Source organism: Macaca thibetana, chromosome 2, assembly GCF_024542745.1.
Source record: "Macaca thibetana thibetana isolate TM-01 chromosome 2, ASM2454274v1, whole genome shotgun sequence".
Taxonomy (NCBI): Eukaryota; Metazoa; Chordata; class Mammalia; order Primates; family Cercopithecidae; genus Macaca; species Macaca thibetana.
This window is the reverse complement of record NC_065579.1, coordinates 15,112,641-15,131,799: the sequence shown is the minus strand read 5'-3', so window position 1 is coordinate 15,131,799 and position 19,159 is coordinate 15,112,641. Positions and strand designations below refer to the sequence as shown.

Sequence of the window (19,159 nt, the reverse complement as noted above, 5' to 3'; positions counted from 1 at the left end):
ATTTTTTTATTTTTTTTGAGACGGAGTCTTGCTCTGTCGCCCAAGCTGGAGTGCAGTGGCGCGATCCTGGCTCACTGCAAGCTCCGCCTCCTGGGTTCACGCCATTCTCCTGCCCCAGCCTCCCGAGTAGCTGGGACTACAGGCGCCCGCCCGCCACTGCGCCCGGCTCATTTTTTTTGTATTTTTAGTAGAGACGGGGTTTCACCGTGGTCTCGATCTCCTGACCTTGTGATCCGCCCGCCTCGGCCTCCCAAAGTGCTGGGATTACAGGCGTGAGCCACCGCGCCCGGCCGCTCTGTTCTCTTTAAAAGCAGGAAAAAGAATCTCAAAGAACCCAGTCTACCAAAAAACACAGTCCTTATGCCATTGAGCTAAGAACAGACAAATAATTAAACCGTCTGTTTTGAGTATTAAAACAGTGATCTTCCACTGATGCCTAGTAAAAAAGATTAATTAGATTGGTCAGTGAACTCAATTTATAACTTGCACAGAATTATGGTGAAGCAGGTTGGGCTACCTCCTGCATGAGTGAGAAGTGGGGCAAAAAACATAGGCATGATCAGCCCACCATGCAGCCCTTCAAGCTAAAGAGAGCCTGGAAATTCATGGTTCATTTACCTGGGATCTGATGCATTTGCTTACCATTTTGGCCCGTGAACTCAGAATGGGCACTGCAAGGCAGTGCAGAAAGCACATTTTTGCAAATAGAAAACTGGCGAGCCATTACCTTTGAAGGCCTACCTGTTTCACCTGGATAAATGTCAAGGGATAAAGGCTTTTGATGGGCCCAGAGGGGCACAGAATGTCCAGAGCTGCTCCCACTGTCTTTAACTGAAAAGAAACAAAAGCAGCATTGAGACACTGCACCCCTCACTGGTCATCAGGGTAGAGAGTAGTGCCATTTCCTAATTAGCAAAGATATCAGTGGGTTTGACCAAACCCCTAAATAAACCTAAATCATTCAGATTCCACTCAATATTGCTTCCCAGTCTCCTTCAGTCCTCTCCATCTACTCCCTGAAGAAAACTATGATGATGGTAGTCTTAAAAAAGGTTTCAAACATACCTATTCAGAAATTCAACCTGCTCGGAGACCTATAAAAGGCTCTTAAAATGAATGAAAACCAAGGCTCAGATGCGGCCTCCTTATAAACCCTCTCTGAACACTCCCAAGTGAAATAACTAAGAAGTAAAAGTAGTAACCAGAGGCCAATTACATTCAACTAAGATTAGATACACTATTATTATATCACCTTAATATTTAATACTTCCTAGTTACTTCACCCTCCTCTGAACTTGTGTGTGGCATATTTTCCATGCCTGTATCACTTTTCAGTTGTTCATCTTTGTCTTCCTCACCAGACTGTCAGCTCCTTAAGAATAAGATATGTTCCATACTCAGCCCCAATGCCTAGAACACAGTAGACGCTTGGCAACTATTTATTATATTCAATCCAAAGGACTGGTTATTTTGGAACCCAGGATACTTATTCTGATGCGATAACAACAATGATAATAACAGCTACCAGTCATTGCCTGTCTACACACTCCAGAAGAGATACAGCGTTTACAAGCACTAGCTCACTGACTACTCACAACTACCCTGTGGGGCAGGTGCTACTGGCCTCCCTGTGTTGTGGAGACTCACAGAAGTCCACTTGAGTAATGACAGAGCCAGGATTTGTAGTTAGATTTGGCTCCAAATCCCAGGATTTTCCATGACACAATACTGGTTAGGATTTTTTTTTCTTTTTTTGAGAGAGTCTCACTCTGTCACTCAGGCTGGCAGGCCAGAGTGCAGTGGCGTAATCTTGGCTCACTGCAACCTCCTCCTCCCAGGTTCAAGCGATTCTCCTGCCTCAGCCTCCTGAGCAGGCACGTGCCACCATGCCTGGCTAATTTTTGTATTTTTAGTAGAGATGGGGTTTCACCATGTTGGCCAGGTTGGTCTTGAACTCCTGACTTCAGGTGATCCTCCCGCCTCGGCCTCCCAAAGTGCTGGGATTACAGGTGTGAGCCACCATGCCCAGCCCATTTAGGAATTTCATAAACACTTCCCACGGTTACCTTGCTGATGTGCAGCATTAAGGAAAAAAATCTGATTTACAATTTCATCAAGCCAGCTACTCATCTGGGTGTTTTCCCGCCTGGACACTAAGCAATTCAACTCACGGTAAAAACCTGTTTTCCATATAACTGGGTTCTACATAAAGTTAATTCAGTTGTATGCTGATTTGCTATCTTCAATTGTATATATTTATTTAAAAATAAAAAGTCATTTCTGCTCACACGATTTTCTTTCACGGTAAACAGAATGTGCTTTTGGTACTAAGCTAGCTTTGTTTTAGCAATGTTGTTGTTTTGAACATTTGGAGCTATTTTCTGTTGCATAAAAATAGATTTGTCACGGCTCTGAAACAAACAAACCAAAGTTTTCCTTAAGTAGCTGTAGCAATGAACAGGTAGAAGGTGCTCCCTTTACAAGAATGACTAAAGTCTGATTAAACTAAAGAAAGATCCCTATCAGAGAGAAAGACCACATTCTTTGTAGAATGTAGCACATGTATCTGACACTACGTGGAAAATGTTACAAGAACTCAACCAACCAACCATGTCAAAGGGCTTCTTGGATGGAAAAATTATATAATCATGTTTGGCATTTTGCTTGAAGATAAAAACTTATGATACTATTTTAGGATATCGAGATTCTTAAGAAATAGGTAATGGTTCTTTTTTTTTTTTTTTTTCTTGTGAGTTAATACATGTAGGAGTTAGGGATTATAAAAGGGGAAAACCTGAAGACACAGATGGTCAAAACAAATTGACTTCGGCTATGTCACTCCTCTGACTATTAAGTAAAACCTTTCTTCTTTTTCGCTTTTCCTAGAATACATTGCCCTTAACTCCTATTTATGATTGATTTCTAGCTTTTTCTCCAGTGTCCCCATTTAACATATAAACCACAGACCATAAAAATTAGGACACAACTTTGAGATGGAGGGAAGTATATAATTTAGGGCAGAGATCTATCAAAATGCCTGTGATTTTGCGGAACTCCTAAAACAAGGTAAATGACGACAAAGAGCCTTGACAGCCAGAACAATGAGGTGGCATGTTATTTCCACAAAGGAACTTGACACTGTTTATACCACTGATAAAGGAACCAAGATGACCCAAATGATCCAAGAATGCCTACTACTCCCACCTGTGTCCCATCTGCTCATCCTGTCAACAAGCATAAGTATCTTCTCACCGCTCTCTCCCCCTTTTCCCAGAAACATCATTTACCCCATTAGGCTCGCAGAAAACAAATTCTCAGAAAAATAACGAACCAATTCCTCCAGCACAGCACTTTCACTCACTGCTGCTAAATTCCACTTTCTCACTCCCATCTCTCACTTTCAAAGTTTCTGTTTTTTCTTACCTTTTCCAGAGAGACCTTTCCATATGCAAACTTTGGTGTAGATGGAGGGATAGGACCTTCTGGTACTTTTTCAAACTATAAACCAGAGTAGAAAAAGAGAGAAAAGAAAAAAAGCTGTTAAACCTTCAGAAACATATTCAAAAATTTATTTTTTGAAAGGAAGGTCAAAGACTCAACAGTGCCAGTGCTTTTTTTGAAAATCAAAGGAACTAGAGAGTTCTACAAAAGCAGGATCTGGTAAATTTTTTACCTCAAAGTGTGTGTCTGTGTTTTAAGCTTCAGGAATATCCAAATAATTATAAACCGAAAGACCTCAAGACAAAAGAGCAAAAACAAGTAGAGAGAATGAGGGTAAACAGCAGAAGGCTAGGGAGTGGGAGGAAAAAAGGAAACAGGTACATGACAGACAGACTCTGAAGGGAGATAGCCTATCATAGGAAAAATATTAATCTTATTGCTAAAGTGCTGTATCAATGTTAAATTTACTGTGGTTATGAGACAGAATACATCTCCATATTATTATGAAACATGTAATAAAGTATTTAAAGGTAAAGGCCATGATGTATGCAATCCTCCAATGATTTAGAAAACACATACACACACACATACACACACACACACAGAGAGAGAAGAAACAAGCCTATGCACAAGTGATGAAGCAAGTAAAATGTTGATGCAGATGAGTCTGGGTGGAGAATATACAAATGCTTTTTTTTTTTAAGCCGGAGTTTCGCTCTTGTTGCCCAGGCTGGAGTGCAATGGTGCAATCTTGGCTTGCTGCAACCTCTGCCTCCCGGGTTCAAGCGATTCTCCTGCCTCAGTCTCCCAAGTAGCTGGGACTACAAGCATGCACCACCACACCTGGCTAATTTTGTATTTTTAGTAGAGGCCGCGTTTCTTCATGTTGGTCAGACTGGTCTCAAACTCCTGATCTCAGGTGATCCGCCCACTTTGGCCTCCCAAAGTGCTGGGATTATAGGCATGAGCCAGCGCGCCTGACCACAAATGCTCTTTTTTTAAACTACTTTTACTCTTGTAACTTTTCTGGAAGTCTGAAACTATTTTAAAAAATAAATCCTTCTTAAATGTTAAATATTATATATGGACATATACACATGCACACACATATATGTGCATGTATGTATATAATTATGGAGTAAGAGGATCTGGGAGAAAGTCTCACGTCTTAGAAATGTCTGTGGCCATCTGCCTTTTCAAGTAGAGTGTACTGTGAACTCTCAGGATCCTTCTATTTCTTTCTTTCCTTCTTTTTTTTGGTTTCCCTTTCTAAAAGACACAATGCTGGCAGCATCGCCTCTTTATGGCCCGGAGCAGCTGCTGCCATCACGCTGGCTGTGGCGGAAGGAGGTCGTGGGCAGTGGCGGTGGGAGCAGCTGCAGGGCCAGTAGGGGCAGCGGGGAGGACCCCTGTGCCCCATATCCCCAAGGCAGCTGACTGTGCAGTCCCCAGCCTCACGGGTCCAGGCAGGATCTACTCCCAGGCCTGGAGCCTCTGCCGCTACTGACCCCGGCCCCGCATCGCTGCTCTTGCCTGCTGCTGCGGTGGAAAGGGTGCAGCAGGGAGGAAGTGGACAGTCCCTGAAGCCCGCCACGATGGGATTGGGCCGAGTCACCTGCTGGTGGGGTAGCAGCGTGGTTGGGCATGGAGGGACGGACAGAGAAGGTCCCTGAGGTAGAGCTGTGCCCGGGGCAGTGCCATGATCCACGGAGCCAAGCAGGAGCTGGGCGTGGCTGCAGCTACCAAGCTGCAGGGGCAGACGGAGGCATCTCTGCTCTCTCGGTGCCCGGGAAGGCCCCCGTCCCCCGAAAGGCTAAGAGGTGTCTGCTGCCACTGCCTAGCCTCTCTCTTCTCCCAGTGTCACTCTGATCTCGAAGCAAGGATGGGGCTGAGTGGCCCACGTGCTGTCGCACGCTAGCTAGGTGTGCAAATGCTCAGAGTAGCACTGATATGCCAGCCTCCTGCCACCTCAGCCCCCTCTGGACTTTGGGCACCGATGAGCACAGGAGGGAGGCCGAGGGGGCGCTGAGGGCAGCTCAGTACTGGCCTGAAGGTGCCTCTTGGCACAAACAGCCTGGGCGCCATGAATGGTGGCAGGAGGTAGGCAGGCTCCTGGATGGAAGTGGGTGGGTGATGAAGCCCCACCTTCAAGCGGGGGAGGGCTGGAAGCCTGGGGTTCAAGTCACTGGTCTCACGGACCAGAGGGGTAACTGGTGGTGCTTTTCCCTGGACCCGCCAATGGCCGCCCATGGTCCAAGCCACACTTCCTCCCCACTGAGGCCCCTAACATCCACAAGCTCAGCAGGACTAGAAAATGGAGACACAAGGGGAGACAATCAGCTACAGAGAAAAGCTATTCTCTCTGCTGAGAGGATGGAGAGAGGATGGGACAATCTACCCACAGAGAGGCACCACCCTCTTTGCTGAGACCTGAACACTCGCTGGGACACCCTGGCTATGGAGAGGAGCTACCCACTGTGGGTCTCCTCTGAGCTGTTCTATCACTCAATAAAGCTACTCTTCATCTTGCTCACCCTCCACTTGTCTGTGTACTTCATTCTTCCTGGATGTAGGACAAGAACTCAAGATCCGCTGAATGGTGAGGCTAAAAGAGCTGTGACACAAATAGGGCTGAAACATGCACCTTGCTCACCACGTTGTGGGGGAAGAGAAGGAGAGAAGAGCTGTGCAGACCTGGGAGCTCCCAGAGCTGGGGCTGTGACTCCCTTTTTGGGGCCCTGTGGTTCCTGGCATCTCCAAGCTTCCGGGCACTACTGCATACCCTGATGCCAGCCAGAGAAGCTGTCTGCAGTGTGCCTGGTCCAGCTGCAGCCTTGCAGAGGGCTGGCGCCTGTGCGGACACCTGGAGCTGCTCACCCTGCAGCAGCAGCCAGTGTGTCTGACGGTGCACAGTGGCTCAACCACATGCTTGCTCACACACCCCTTGCCGTTCTATGCCTGACTTGTCTTTGGCAGGTATGGGATCCAGGCAGGAAGCATGAGCCAAGTGCAGCCTGCCAGGCCAAGCGAGCAGAACGAGCCCAGTGGGCCCAAGCAAAACTCAGGCAAAGGCGCCACAGGCCACAGAGGTTTCCAGACAGAAAGGTGACACCCCAAAGATCCTGTAACAATAATAAAAACTAATAATTTTTAAAAGGAGGAGGACAAGGCCTGGCACGGTGGCTCACGCCTGTAATTCCAGCACTTTGGGAGGTGGAGGCAAGCAGATCGCTTGAGGTCAGGAGTTTGAGACCAGCCTGGCCAACATGGTGAAACCCCATCTCTACTAAAAATACAAAATTAGCCAGGCATGGTGGCACACACCTGTAGTCTCAGCTACTTGGGAGGCTGAGACATGAGAATTGCTTGAACCTGGGAGGCAGAGGTTGCAGGGAGCTGAGATTGCACCACTGCACTCCAGTCTGGACGACAGAGTGAGACTCTATCTCAAAATAAATAAATAAATAATAAAATAAAATAGGAGGACAAAAGACTGTTATGGTGAAAAGCAAGAGTCCCCTGCCTCACTTTTTTCTTAGTTCTGTCTTTCAGAGGAAGCCATTTAAAAATTATCATTTTTTATTATTTTATTTTGAGATAGGCTGTTGCCCAGGCTGGAGTACAGTGGCACAATCATGGCTCACTGCAGACTCAACCTTCTGAGTTCCAGCGATCCTCCTGTCTCAGCCTCCTGAGTAGCTGGGATTATAGGCATGCACCACCATGACCTGCTAATTTTTATTTTTATTTTTGTAGAAATGGGGTCTCATTATGTTGCCTAGGCTGGTCTCGAACCCATGAACTCAAGCGATCCTCCCATCTTGGCCTCCCAAAGTGCTGGGATTACAGGTGTGAGCCACCACGCCCAGCACATTTTAAAATTATTTAATTGTTCCTATTTTTGCTTCTTCTGGTCTCTAAGTAATATATGTGTACTGCTTTTTCTTATCATTGATTTCTTCAACACATGAGAGTACGGCCCAGAAGATAAAGAAACTTTATCTTCCTTTCTTGCTATTATGTTTGTATCAACATTTTCAGCTTCTCTCCTAGTTACCTTTAAAATAATATCCTTATATCTTTATTTCTTAGTTCCATCAATTAGCATATTACCCTATGTCGCCTCTTTTTGTTTTGTTTTTTTGAGATGGAGTCTCGCTCTGTCACCCAGGCTGAAGTGCAGTGGCGTGATCTCCACTGCCTACAACCTCCACCTCCTGGGTTCAAGTGATTCTCATGCCTCAGCCTCTTGAATAGCTGGGATTACAGACTCACATCACCACGCCTGGCTAATTTTTGTATTTTTAGTAGAGACAGGGTTTCACCATGTTGGCCAGGCTGGTCTCAAACTCCTGGCCTCAAGTGATCTGCCCACCTCAGCTTCCCAAAGTGCTGGGATGATAGGCATGAGCCATAACACCCAGTCCTCTGTCACCTCTTTATTCTCAATGTCCTAAAATTTCCCAGAAATACATCTGACTATGTACCTTCTTTGCATTCCTTATGTTCAACAACTCAGATATCCCTTTCAATTTTGAAAAAATTCTGTATTACTTCTTTGACATTTTTTCTCCAACTTTTTCTTTCTTATCAGTAACAAGTTGGACATCCTAGATTGTTCCTCATTATCTCGTATCTTTTCTGATTTCCATCTCTGTATTCTGGTTCTAGTTTCTAGGAGATTCTTCTTAATATCCAAGAACTCTTGTTCTCTAGTAGCTTCTTTTTCAAAGTATCCCATTCTTACCTTATGGATGTAATATACCTCTGAAAGACATTAACTTAATGGATTTTGTTTTTTGTACTTAAGATCTCTCCTGTCCCCTGAATTCTTTGTTGCCTCTACAGTCACTCTTCTGTTTATTTCATCTTGGTCTTTCTCTTTCCTGTTGCAGGTTTTACGGTTGTCCTCAGTGTCTGCCCATGCTTGGTTGTTCATTCCTATTTAATGGTAATGCAAATGAATGCCCCAGCATCTGCATAACTGTCTTGTCTCTAACAGTGCTTCCTGCTCTGTGCACAGGAGCAGGGCTTGTCCTCTGGGTTTTTTTTTTTTTTTGAGACCGAGTTTTGCTCTTGTTGCCCAGGCTGGAGTGCAGTGACACGATCTCAGCTCACTGCAACCTCCGTCTCCCAGGTTCAAGTGATTCTCCTGCCTCAGCTTCCTGAGTAGCTGGGAATACAGGTGCCCACCACCATGTCCAGCTAATTTTTTTGTAATTTTGCTAGAGACGGGATTTCACCATGTTGGCCAGGCTGGTCTCGAACTCCTGACTTAAGGTGACCTGCCTGCCTCAGCCTCCCAAAGTGCTGGGATTACAGGCGTGAGCCACCACGCCCAGGTCTAGGGGTTTTGTTTTAGGGTGCTTTGACAGAATCAGATGTAATGGGGAGGGTCTTTAATCTGGGGCTGTTTACTTTTTTTAATGTTTTAAGGAAAATCCCCTGTGATTTTCTGACTGGTAGAAAGATGCCTCCCTGGTGGACGGTCTGTGTTTGAGACTGAGGTGAAGGAGCGGAGGACCTAACAGAAAATACGTAAGGTTTAATTAACCTTCTCACTGTCAGCTGCATTTCATTCCTATCTTTTGCCACTCATGTATTTCCAGGACCTGGTCTCCGTGGTTCTTTGAGACCAGTCTACTCCCTGCTCTCTGTTCCTGTAACTCTATTCCACACTCACTAGGGACTGAGATTTCCTTATCCTACATCCTCAGCCACCACAGATCTTTTGAAATCTGTTATGCATGAACAACTCCCCCTTTACTGTCTCCATTTTTAAAAAGATGCCCATGTTTTGAAAGAAGTAACATTTTGGAAGGGAGAAGAGATAAGGAGGTGGTCAGTTGGCCATCTTGCTCTGGAAAGTGCTTTGTACCCACAAGATGAATCTATTATCTCTATGAAACTTTTAAAACATAATATTAAAAGAAATAAATGTGGGATCAAAGAGTTACTATTTATCTTGGAAAGTGAAAAATGTTGTAAGATCTCTTTTCCCACTTTCCCTGAAGTCTAGACCACACTCCTCTGCTAGCCGTTTACCCATCCCTTCTCACTCCCCATTCTGGCCAATAAAAGCAGAAAACACAAATTCACAAAGAGGGACCTGAGAACAGTATGATCGGTTTCCTGAGGTTCCCTACTTACCCGCACATATTAGTGACCATGTCATTTATCTCTTAAAGTTCAAGGCGGATTCCAATTTAACTAGGACTGCAATCTTTTCTACCACACTGGAAGAAAAAGTCATCGTATGGACATACTTGTTCAACCTACACTCAGCTCACTTTGATGCAGTGCTTAGACGCCTGTACTGTCATCTCATGTACTACTTCCAAAGGCTCTCATACCTAGTTATTATATTTCCTCTTTAGAGAGAAGACTGAGAAACTAGCTCGAGGTTATAAAGAGAACAAGGGAGGGAGTTGGTACTGTGGCTCCAAGTCTAGCGCTGTTCCCACTGCTCCGCCCTGCCTCCTTATTGTTGTAACAATAGAACAGAAAGTATTAGGCCCAGTGTGGTGGCTCATGCCTGTAATCCCAGCACTTTGGGAGGCTGAGGTGGGTGGATCACCTGAGGTCAGGAGTCTGAGACTAGCCTGGCCAACATGGCAAAACCCCATCTCTACTAAAAATACAAACAAATTAGCCAAGCACAGTGGCGCGCTCCTGTAGTCCCAGCTACTCAGGAGGCTGATGCAGGTGAATCGCTTGAACCCAGGAGGCAGAGGTGGCAATGAGCTGAGATCGTGCTACTGCACTCCAGCCTGGGCGACAGAGCAGGACTTCGTCTCAAAAAAAGAAAAAAAAAAGAAAGTTTTTTCACCCACAATTCCAAAAACAAAACAAAACAACCCCCAAAGCCACCACAAAACCTTCTCTTCCAGTTTCCCTCCTAGACTCTCCCCTTATGCATACATATAACATAAACTTAAGAGATAATTTTGTAATTTGCTACTGCCACTTACTAAAAGCACTTTTGACATGGTTAAATATTGAAAACAATTTTACTTATTGCATATTATAGTGTTTTGTGTGGATATGACAGAATTTACATAATCCTTCCTATGTTAGGGGTTGAATTGTTTCCAATTTTGATATCATAAATATCAAAATTTATAAGTTGCAACAAACAACTTCATGTCTATAGCATTATCCTTCTTTTAAATTTTTATTTTTTAAAAGTAACGCCCCAAGTGTGGGGTGACTAGGTCAAAGGATATGAGTATTTTATATGACTCTTAAAATAGTGTATACCCACATTTTCACCAAGTATCCATACTTGTTTATGTCATTTACCCATTTTTTTTTTTTTTTTTGATACGTTGTTTTGCTCTTGCTGCCTAGGCTGGAGTGCAATGGCACAATCTTGGCTCAGCGCAACCTCCGCCTCCCAGGTTCAAGTGATTCTCCTGCCTCAGCCTCCCGAGTAGCTGGGATTATAGGGATGTGCCACCACGCCTGGCTAATTTTTTGTATTTTTAGTAGGAACGAGGTTTCTCCATGTTGGTCAGCCTGGTCTCAAACTCCCGACCTCAGGTGATCCGCCCGCCTCAGCCTAAGTGCTGGGATTACAGGCGTGAGCCACTGCGCCTGGCTGTCATTTATCCAATTTTCTATGTAGATCTTGATATTCTGATCAGTGGTATTAGCTCATTATAATATAGATATTAAGCTTTCATCTGTCTATCCCATTTATTACAATTTTCTAACTTTTCATTTTAATATTGATTTTTCATTGATACTAGTTTGATTATTATATAGCAAAATCCTCATCTTTACCTTAGCTAATTAACGTTTCAGAAAAGAAATGAACAAATATACCAAAATGCTATACTTCTAAACCATTATTTTTCCATAACAATTTGTGCTTTAATCATACTATTCAGAGCAATTGCAAATGTTGCTTCTCATACTTAACTGGACAAATTCAATACAGGAAGCTGCTCTTTTCCCTGTGGAATCCACTAGATTCAGTGGTGACCAGCTTTTCCTTCACCAAGACCTTTAATGTTTTCATACATTCATTCAACAAACTCTTATTAAGAAAATACTTTGTGTCAGGTCCTATGCTTGGTACTAGACTTATAAACAGCTCCTATTCCAGAGAGTAAGAAATGTGTATAAATCAGTTATATTAACATACCATGAAAAGTAGTATTTTCAATAGCAAAGACACGGAATCAACCTAAATGACCATCAATGGTAGACTGGATAAAGAAAATGTGGTTTATATACACCATGGAATACTACGCAGCCATAAAAAAAGAACAAGATCATGTCCTTTGCAGCAACACAGATGGACCTGGAGGCCATTATCCTAAGCAAACTAATGCAGGAACAGAAAACCAAATACTGCATGTTCTCACTTATAAGTGGGAGCTAAATGATGAGAACACATGGACACAAAAAGGGGAACAGAATCAGGTCCTGTTTGAGGGTGGCAGGTGGGAGGAGGGAGAGGATCAAAGAATGACCTATCAGGTACTATGCTTATTACCTGGGTGACAAAATAATCTGTATACCAAACCCCTGTGACACACAGTTTACCTACACAACAACCTTGCATGTGTACCCATGAACCTAAAAGAAAAGTTAAGAAAAAAAAAAGTTTTTAAAAGATTTCTACAATATAAGGGATAGAAACAAAATGTGACTAACTCAGCTGACAAGTGGATCAAAGAAGACTCTGCAGATAAGGCAAGTGAGGTGTGTCTTCATTTCCAGGTGAACAAAGGCAGAGGGTGCAGAGACCAGGAAGTATAAACAGCACTGTCTCATTCATGGAATTGTATATAGCTCCATCTTAGGGCCAGGGAGTCACATCTAAGAAGGGAGAATTGAAAGATGAGGCTGGAAAAATATAGGGGCCAAGTCATGGAAGGTATCCTGACCGTATCAGGGTTTTTGATACTACACTTGATCTTAGCCAAAAGACTGATAAGTGATCACATCAGTGTTTCAGAGAAATCACTCTGGAAGATGGACTAGAAAAGCCAACTCTACAGGAAATGAAGAGATCAGTAGGCACTTTAAAAGACGATTTAACAGTTGCTAAGTAATATTCCCTTTCTCATCTGTAACATCAGACATAAAACATTAGTTTTCACCAGCACTACACGTCAGGCCTCTGAGCCCAAGCCAAGCCATCGCATCCCCTGTGACTTGCACGTAACTGAAGAATCACAAAAGAAGTGAAAATGCCCTGCCCCACCTTAACTGATGATATTCCACCACAAAAGAAGTGAAAACTTTGTGAAAGTTCTTTTCCTGGCACATCCTGGCTCAAAAACCTCCCCCACTGAGCACCTTGTGACCCCCACTTCTGCCCGTCAGAGAACAACCCCCCTTTGACTGTAATTTTCCTTTACCTACCCAAATCCTATAAAACGGCCCCACCCTTATCTCCCTTTGCTGACTCTCTTTTTGGACTCGGCCCGCCTGCACCCAGGTGATTAAAAAGCTTTATTGCTCACACAAAGCCTGTTTGGTGGTCTCTTCACATGGGCACGCATGTCATTTTGGTGCCGTGACTCGGGTCAGGGGACCTCCTTTGGGAGATCAATCCCTTGTCCTCCTGCTCTTTGCTCCGTGAGAAAGATCCACCTACGACCTCTGGTCCTCAGACCAACCAGCCCAAGAAACATCTCACCAATTTTAAATCAGGTAAGTGGCCTCTTTTTACTCTCTTCTCCAACCTCTCTCACCTCTTTCTCCTTTCAATCTTGGTGCCACCCATCATTCTCTCCCTTCTCTTAATTTCAATTCCTTTCATTTTCTGGTAGAGACAAAGGAGACACGTTTTATCCATGGACCCAAAACGCTAGCGTTGGTCACGGACTGGGGAAGGCAGCCTTCCCTTGGTGTTTAATCATTGCAGGGACGCCTCTCTGATTACTCACCCATGTTTCAGAGGTGTCTGACCATGCTGCAGGGATGCCTGCCTTGGTCCTTCACCCTTAGCGGCAAGTCCCGCTTTTCTGGGGGAGGGGCAAGCACCCCGACCCCTTCTCTCCCTGTCTCTACCCCTTCTCTGCTTTTCTGGGGGAGGGGCAAGCACCCTGACCCCTTCTCTCCCTGTCTTTACCCCTTCTCTGCTTTTCTGGGTTACGGGCAAGCACCCCGACCCCTTCTCTCCCTGTTTCTACCCCTTCTCTGCTTTTCTGGGGGAGGGGCAAGAACCCTGACCTCTTATTTTTGTGCCCAGAACTCTTATTTTTGCACCCCAACTAATTTTTGTACCCCAATCCTTTATTTCCGCACCCCGACCCCTTTCCCGCTTTTCTGGAGGGCAAGAACCCCAAAACTCCTTCTCTCCATGTCTCTACTCTCTCTTTTCTCTCGGCTTGCCTCCTTCACTATGGGCAACCTTCCACCCTCCATTCCTCCTCCTTCTCCCTTAGCCTGTGTTCTCAAGAACTTAAAACCTCTTCAACTCACACCAGACCTAAAACCTAAATGCCTTATTTTCTTCTACAATGCCGCTTGACCCCAATACAAACTCGACAGTAGTTCCAAATAGCCAGAAAACGGCACTTTCGATTTTTCCATCCTACAAGATCTAAATAATTCTTGTCATAAAATGGGCAAACGGTCTGAGGTGCCTGACGTCCAGGCATTCTTTTACACATCGGTCCCTCCCTAGTCTCTGTTCCCAATGCAACTCGTCCCAAATCTTCCTTCTTTCCCTCCCGCCTGTCCCCTCAGTCCCAACCCCAAGCGCTGCTGAGTCTTTCCAATCTTCCTTATCTACAGACACATCTGACCTCTCCCCTTTGCCAGGCCGAGCTAGGTCCCAATTTTTCCTCAGCCTCCGCTCCCCCATTCTATAATCCTTTTATCACCTCCCCTCCTCACACCCGGTCTGGCTCACAGTTTCGTTCCACGACTAGCCCTCCCCAACCTGCCCAGCATTTCCTCTTAAAAAAGTTGCTAGAGCTAAAGGCATAGTCAAGGTTAATATTCCTTTTCCTTTATCTGACCTCTCCCAAATCAGTTAGCGTTTAGGCTCTTTTTCATCAAATATGAAAAACCCAGCTCAGTTCATGGCTCGTTTGGCAGCAACCCTGAGACGCTTTTCAGCCCTAGACCCTGAAAGGTCAGAAGGCCATCTTATTCTTAATATGCATTTTATTTTATTACCTAATCTGTTCCCGACATTAAATAAAGCTCCAAAAATTAAATTCCAGCCCTCAAACCCCACAAGAGGACTTAATGAACGTTGCCTTCAAGGTGTACAATAATAGAGTAAAGGCAGCCAAGTAGCAACTTATTTCTGAGTTGCAATTCCTTGCCTCCACTGTGCGACAAAGCCCAGCCACATCTCCAGCACACAACTCTGAACGCCTGAACCGCAGCTGCCAGGGGTTCCTCCAGAACCTCCTCCCCCAGGAGCTCGCTACAAGTGCTGGAAATCTGGCCACTGGGCCAAGGAATGCCCGCAGCCTGGGATTCCTCCTAAGCCGTGTCCCATCTGTGCGGGACCCCACTGGAAATCGGACTGTCCAACTCGCCCAGCAGCCACTCCCAGAGCCCCTGGAGCTCTGGCCCAAGGCTCTCTGACTGACTCCTTCCCACACCTTCTTGGCTTAGTGGCTGAAGATTGACGCTGTCCCATTACCTCGGAAGCCTCCTGGACCATCACAGACTCTGGATAACTCTTACAGTGGAGGGTAAGTCTGTCCCCTTCTTAATCAATATGGAGGCTACCCACTCCACATTATCTTCGTTTCAAAGGCCTGTTTCCCTTGCCTCCATAACTGTTGTGGGTATTGACGGCCAGGCTTCTAAACCTCTTAAAACTCCCCAACTCTGGTGCCAATTTGGACAACATTCTTTTTTTTTTTTTTTTTTTTTTTTTTTTTTTTTTTTTTTTTTGAGACGGAGTCTCGCTCTGCCGCCCAGGCTGGAGTGCAGTGGCCGGATCTCAGCTCACTGCAATCTCCGCCTCCCGGGTTCACGCCATTCTCCTGCCTCAGCCTCCCGAGTAGTTGGGACTACAGGCGCCCGCCACCGCGCCCGGCTAGTTTTTTGTATTTTTTAGTAGAGACGGGGTTTCACCGTGTTAGCCAGGATGGTCTCGATCTCCTGACCTCGTGATCCGCCCGTCTCGGCCTCCCAAAGTGCTGGGATTACAGGCTTGAGCCACCGCGCCCGGCCGACAACATTCTTTTATACACTCCTTTTTAGTTATCCACACCTGCCCACCTCCCTTATTAGGTCAAGACATTTTAACTAAATTATCTGCTTCCCTGACTATTCCTGGGCTACAGCCATGCCTCATTTCTGTGTTTTTTACCAGTTCAAAGCCTCGTTCGCATCCTCCCCTTGTATCCCCCCACCTTAACCCACAAGTATAAGATACCTCTACTCCCTCCTTGGTGACTGATCATGCACCACTTACCATCTCATTAAAACTTAATCACCCTTACCCCGCTCAATGCCAACATCCCATCCCACAGCATGCTTTAAAAGGATTAAAGCCTGTTATCACTCGCCTGCTACAGCATGGCCTTTTAAAGCTTGTAAACTCTCCTTTCAATTCCCCCATTTTACCTGTCCTAAAACCAGACAAGGCTTACAGGTTAGTTCAAGATCTGAGCCTTATTAATCAAATTGTTTTGCCTATCCACCCTGTGGTGCCCAACCCGTACACTCTTTTGTCCTCAATACCTTCCTCCACAACCCATTATTCTGTTCTGGATCTCAAACATACTTTCTTTACTATTCCTTTACACCCGTCATCCCAGCCTCTCTTCGCTTTCACTTGGACTGACCCTGACACCCATCAGGCTCAGCAAATTACCTAGGCTCTACTGCCGCAAGGCTTCACAGACAGACCCATTACTTCAGTCAAGCCCAAATTTCTTCCTCATCTGTTACCTATCTCGGCATAATTCTCACAAATACACACTTCCTCTCCCTGCTGATCGTGTCCGACTAATCTCCCAAAACCCAATCCCTTCTACAAAACAACAACTCCTTTCCTTCCTAGGCATGGTTAGTGCAGACAGATTTCTTACACAAGAGCCGGGACCACGTCCTGTAGCCTCTCTGTCCAAACGACTTGACCTTACTGTTTTAGCCTAGCCCTCATGTCTGCGTGCAGCGGCTGCCGCTGCTTTAATACTGTTAGAGGCCCTAAAAATCACAAACTATGCTCAACTCTCTACAGTTCTCATAACTTCCAAAATCTGTTTTCTTCCCCCAACCATCGCTCAGGACAATGCTTATGCTGATAAGTTAACTAAAAAAGCAGCTAGTGTTCCAACTTCTATGTTTTTCTTCTTCACATTGGCCACTCCCACCTACTCCCCCACTGAAACCTCTACCTGTCAATCTCTTCCCACACAAGGCAAATGGTTCTTAGACCAAGGGAAATATCTCCTTCCAGCCTCACAGGCCCATTCTATTCTGTCGTCATTTCATAACCTCTTCCATGTAGGTTACAAGCCGCTAGCCCGTCTCTTAGAACCTCTCATTTTCTTTCCAACATGGAAATCTATCCTCAAGGAGATCACTTCTCAGGGTTCCGTCTGCTATTCTACTGCACCTCAGGGATTGTCCAGGGCCCCTCCCTTTCCTACACATCAAGCTGGAGGTTTTGCCCCCGCCCAGGATGGGCAAATTGACTTTACTCACATGCTTCCAGTCAGGAAACTAAAATACTTCTTGGTCTAGGTAGACACTTTCACTGGATAAGTAGAGGACTTTCCCACAGGGTCTGAGAAGGCCACCGCGGTCATTCCTTCCCTTCTGTCAGACATAATTCCTCAGTTTGGCCTTCCTACCTCTATACAGTCTGATAACGGACCAGCCTTTATTAGTCAAATTACCCAAGCAGTTTCTCAGGCTCTTGGTATTCAGTGACACCTTTATATCCTTTACCGTCCTCAATCTTCAGGAAAAGTAGAATGGACTAATGGTCTTTTAAAAACACACCTCACCAAGCTCAGTCACCAACTTAGAAAGGACTAGACAATACTTTTACCACTTTCCCTTCTCAAAATTCAGGCCTGTCCTCGGAATGCTACAGGTTACAGCCCATTTGAGCTCTTGTGTGGACACTCCTTTTTAATTAAGCCCCAGTCTCATTCCAGACACCGGAACAACTTGAACTGCACCCCAAAAACGTAGAGCCTAAAAACTCACCAACCAAGCAAGTAATTATGCTGAACCCCCTTAGGCTCTCTCTAATTAGATGTCCTAGGACCTCCCAATTCTTAGTCCTTTAATACCTATTTTTTCTCCTTCTTTTATTCATACCTTGTATCTTCCGTTTAGTTTCTCAATTCATCCAAAACCATATCCAGGCCATCACCAATCATTCTATGAGACAAATGCTCCTTCTAACATCCTCACAATATCGCCTCTTACCACAAGATCTCCCTTCAGTTTAATCTCTCCCACTCTAGGCTCCCACGCTGCCCCTAATCCCGCTTGAAGCAGCCCTGAGAAACATTGCCCATTCTCTCTCCATACCACCCCCCAAAAATTTTCGCCGCCCCAACACTTCAACACTATTTTGTTTTATTTTTCTTATTAATATAAGGCAGGAATGTCAGACCTCTAAGCCCAAGCCAAGTCATCGCATCCCCTGTGACTTGCACATAACTGAAGAATCACAAAAGAAGTAAAAATGCCCTGCCCCGCCTTAACTGATGACATTCCACCACAAAAGAAGTGAAAATGGCTGGTCTTTGCCTTCGGTGATGACATTACCTTGTGAAAGTTCTTTTCCTGGCACATCCTGGCTCAAAAAGCTCCCCCACTGAGCACCTTGTGACCCCCACTCCTGCCCACCAGAGAACAACCCCCCTTTGACTGTAATTTTCCTTTACCTACCCAAATCCTATAAAACAGCCCCACCCTTATCTCTTTTCGTTGACTCTCTTTTCGGACTCAGCCTGCCTGCACTCAGGTGATTAAAAAGCTTTATTGCTCACACAAAGCCTGTTTGGTGGTCTCTTCACAGGGATGCACATGTCACTATACATCAGCAAGAGACAGCTGTGTCTGCGTATCAAGCCAATGGCATTCCAGTCATGAACAGAGCAGGATGATCAATCAGCCAGTGTAGACAAATCCTGGATCAAATTTCAAACTTCATTAAGCTTTTGAAGTACAGAAAAATCACTGTGGCTCTTCTCCCATCCCCTCTTCACCACTAAGCCCAGTTACTACCTTTGGGAATCCCAGAATCCACTCCAATTATCAAGATCCTCAACTACCAGTTGATTAATTTTTACAGTGACCCGTTTCCAAAAAATCAGCGGAACTCTGACTTTGATGGAATCCCTATAAAGAACAGAAACAAAACTCTTAAAATGGGTCTCAGCTGATTTGACAGCATACAAAAATAAACTCACCACTGCCCCTCTCAGGAATCAGTAGGGAAGAGGAGGTCGCTGCCCTATATTTTTATGGTTCATCCTCGAGGTCAAAGTGTTAACCATGTTTGGTTGAGTTTTACCCACACCAAAGCAAATGCCTTTTAAAATGCAAACGTCATGAGCTTTGCCATGCCTTGAAGATTCTTATGAAGAGAGCCGCCTGGGGGCCTTCACCACTGAGCATAGGCTTATGCAATCTGCTGGGAGATTATCCCCAGGAGTCCATGTCAGTGAAATATATTGCCCATCACCACCTAATGTGCTCTTGAAATGGATTAAAGAGGAGACGTATTCCACTTTTTGAGTCTTTGATGAAGGAAGGA

The 19,159-nt window shown here is 45.1% G+C and overlaps 1 protein-coding gene across 1 annotated transcript in view; it reads right to left on the bottom strand.

Moving 5' to 3' along the window:
• Positions 1 to 19,159, bottom strand: part of GLB1 (galactosidase beta 1) — a 110,175-nt gene that overhangs the window by 24,336 nt on the left and 66,680 nt on the right. Inside the window, exons 11-12 of the mRNA XM_050779389.1 lie at positions 3,424 to 3,498; positions 742 to 831 (exon numbers count right to left, since the gene is read on the bottom strand). Of these exons, the coding sequence (XP_050635346.1) occupies positions 742 to 831; positions 3,424 to 3,498 (165 nt within the window). The remainder of the gene's footprint in view (positions 1 to 741; positions 832 to 3,423; positions 3,499 to 19,159) is intronic.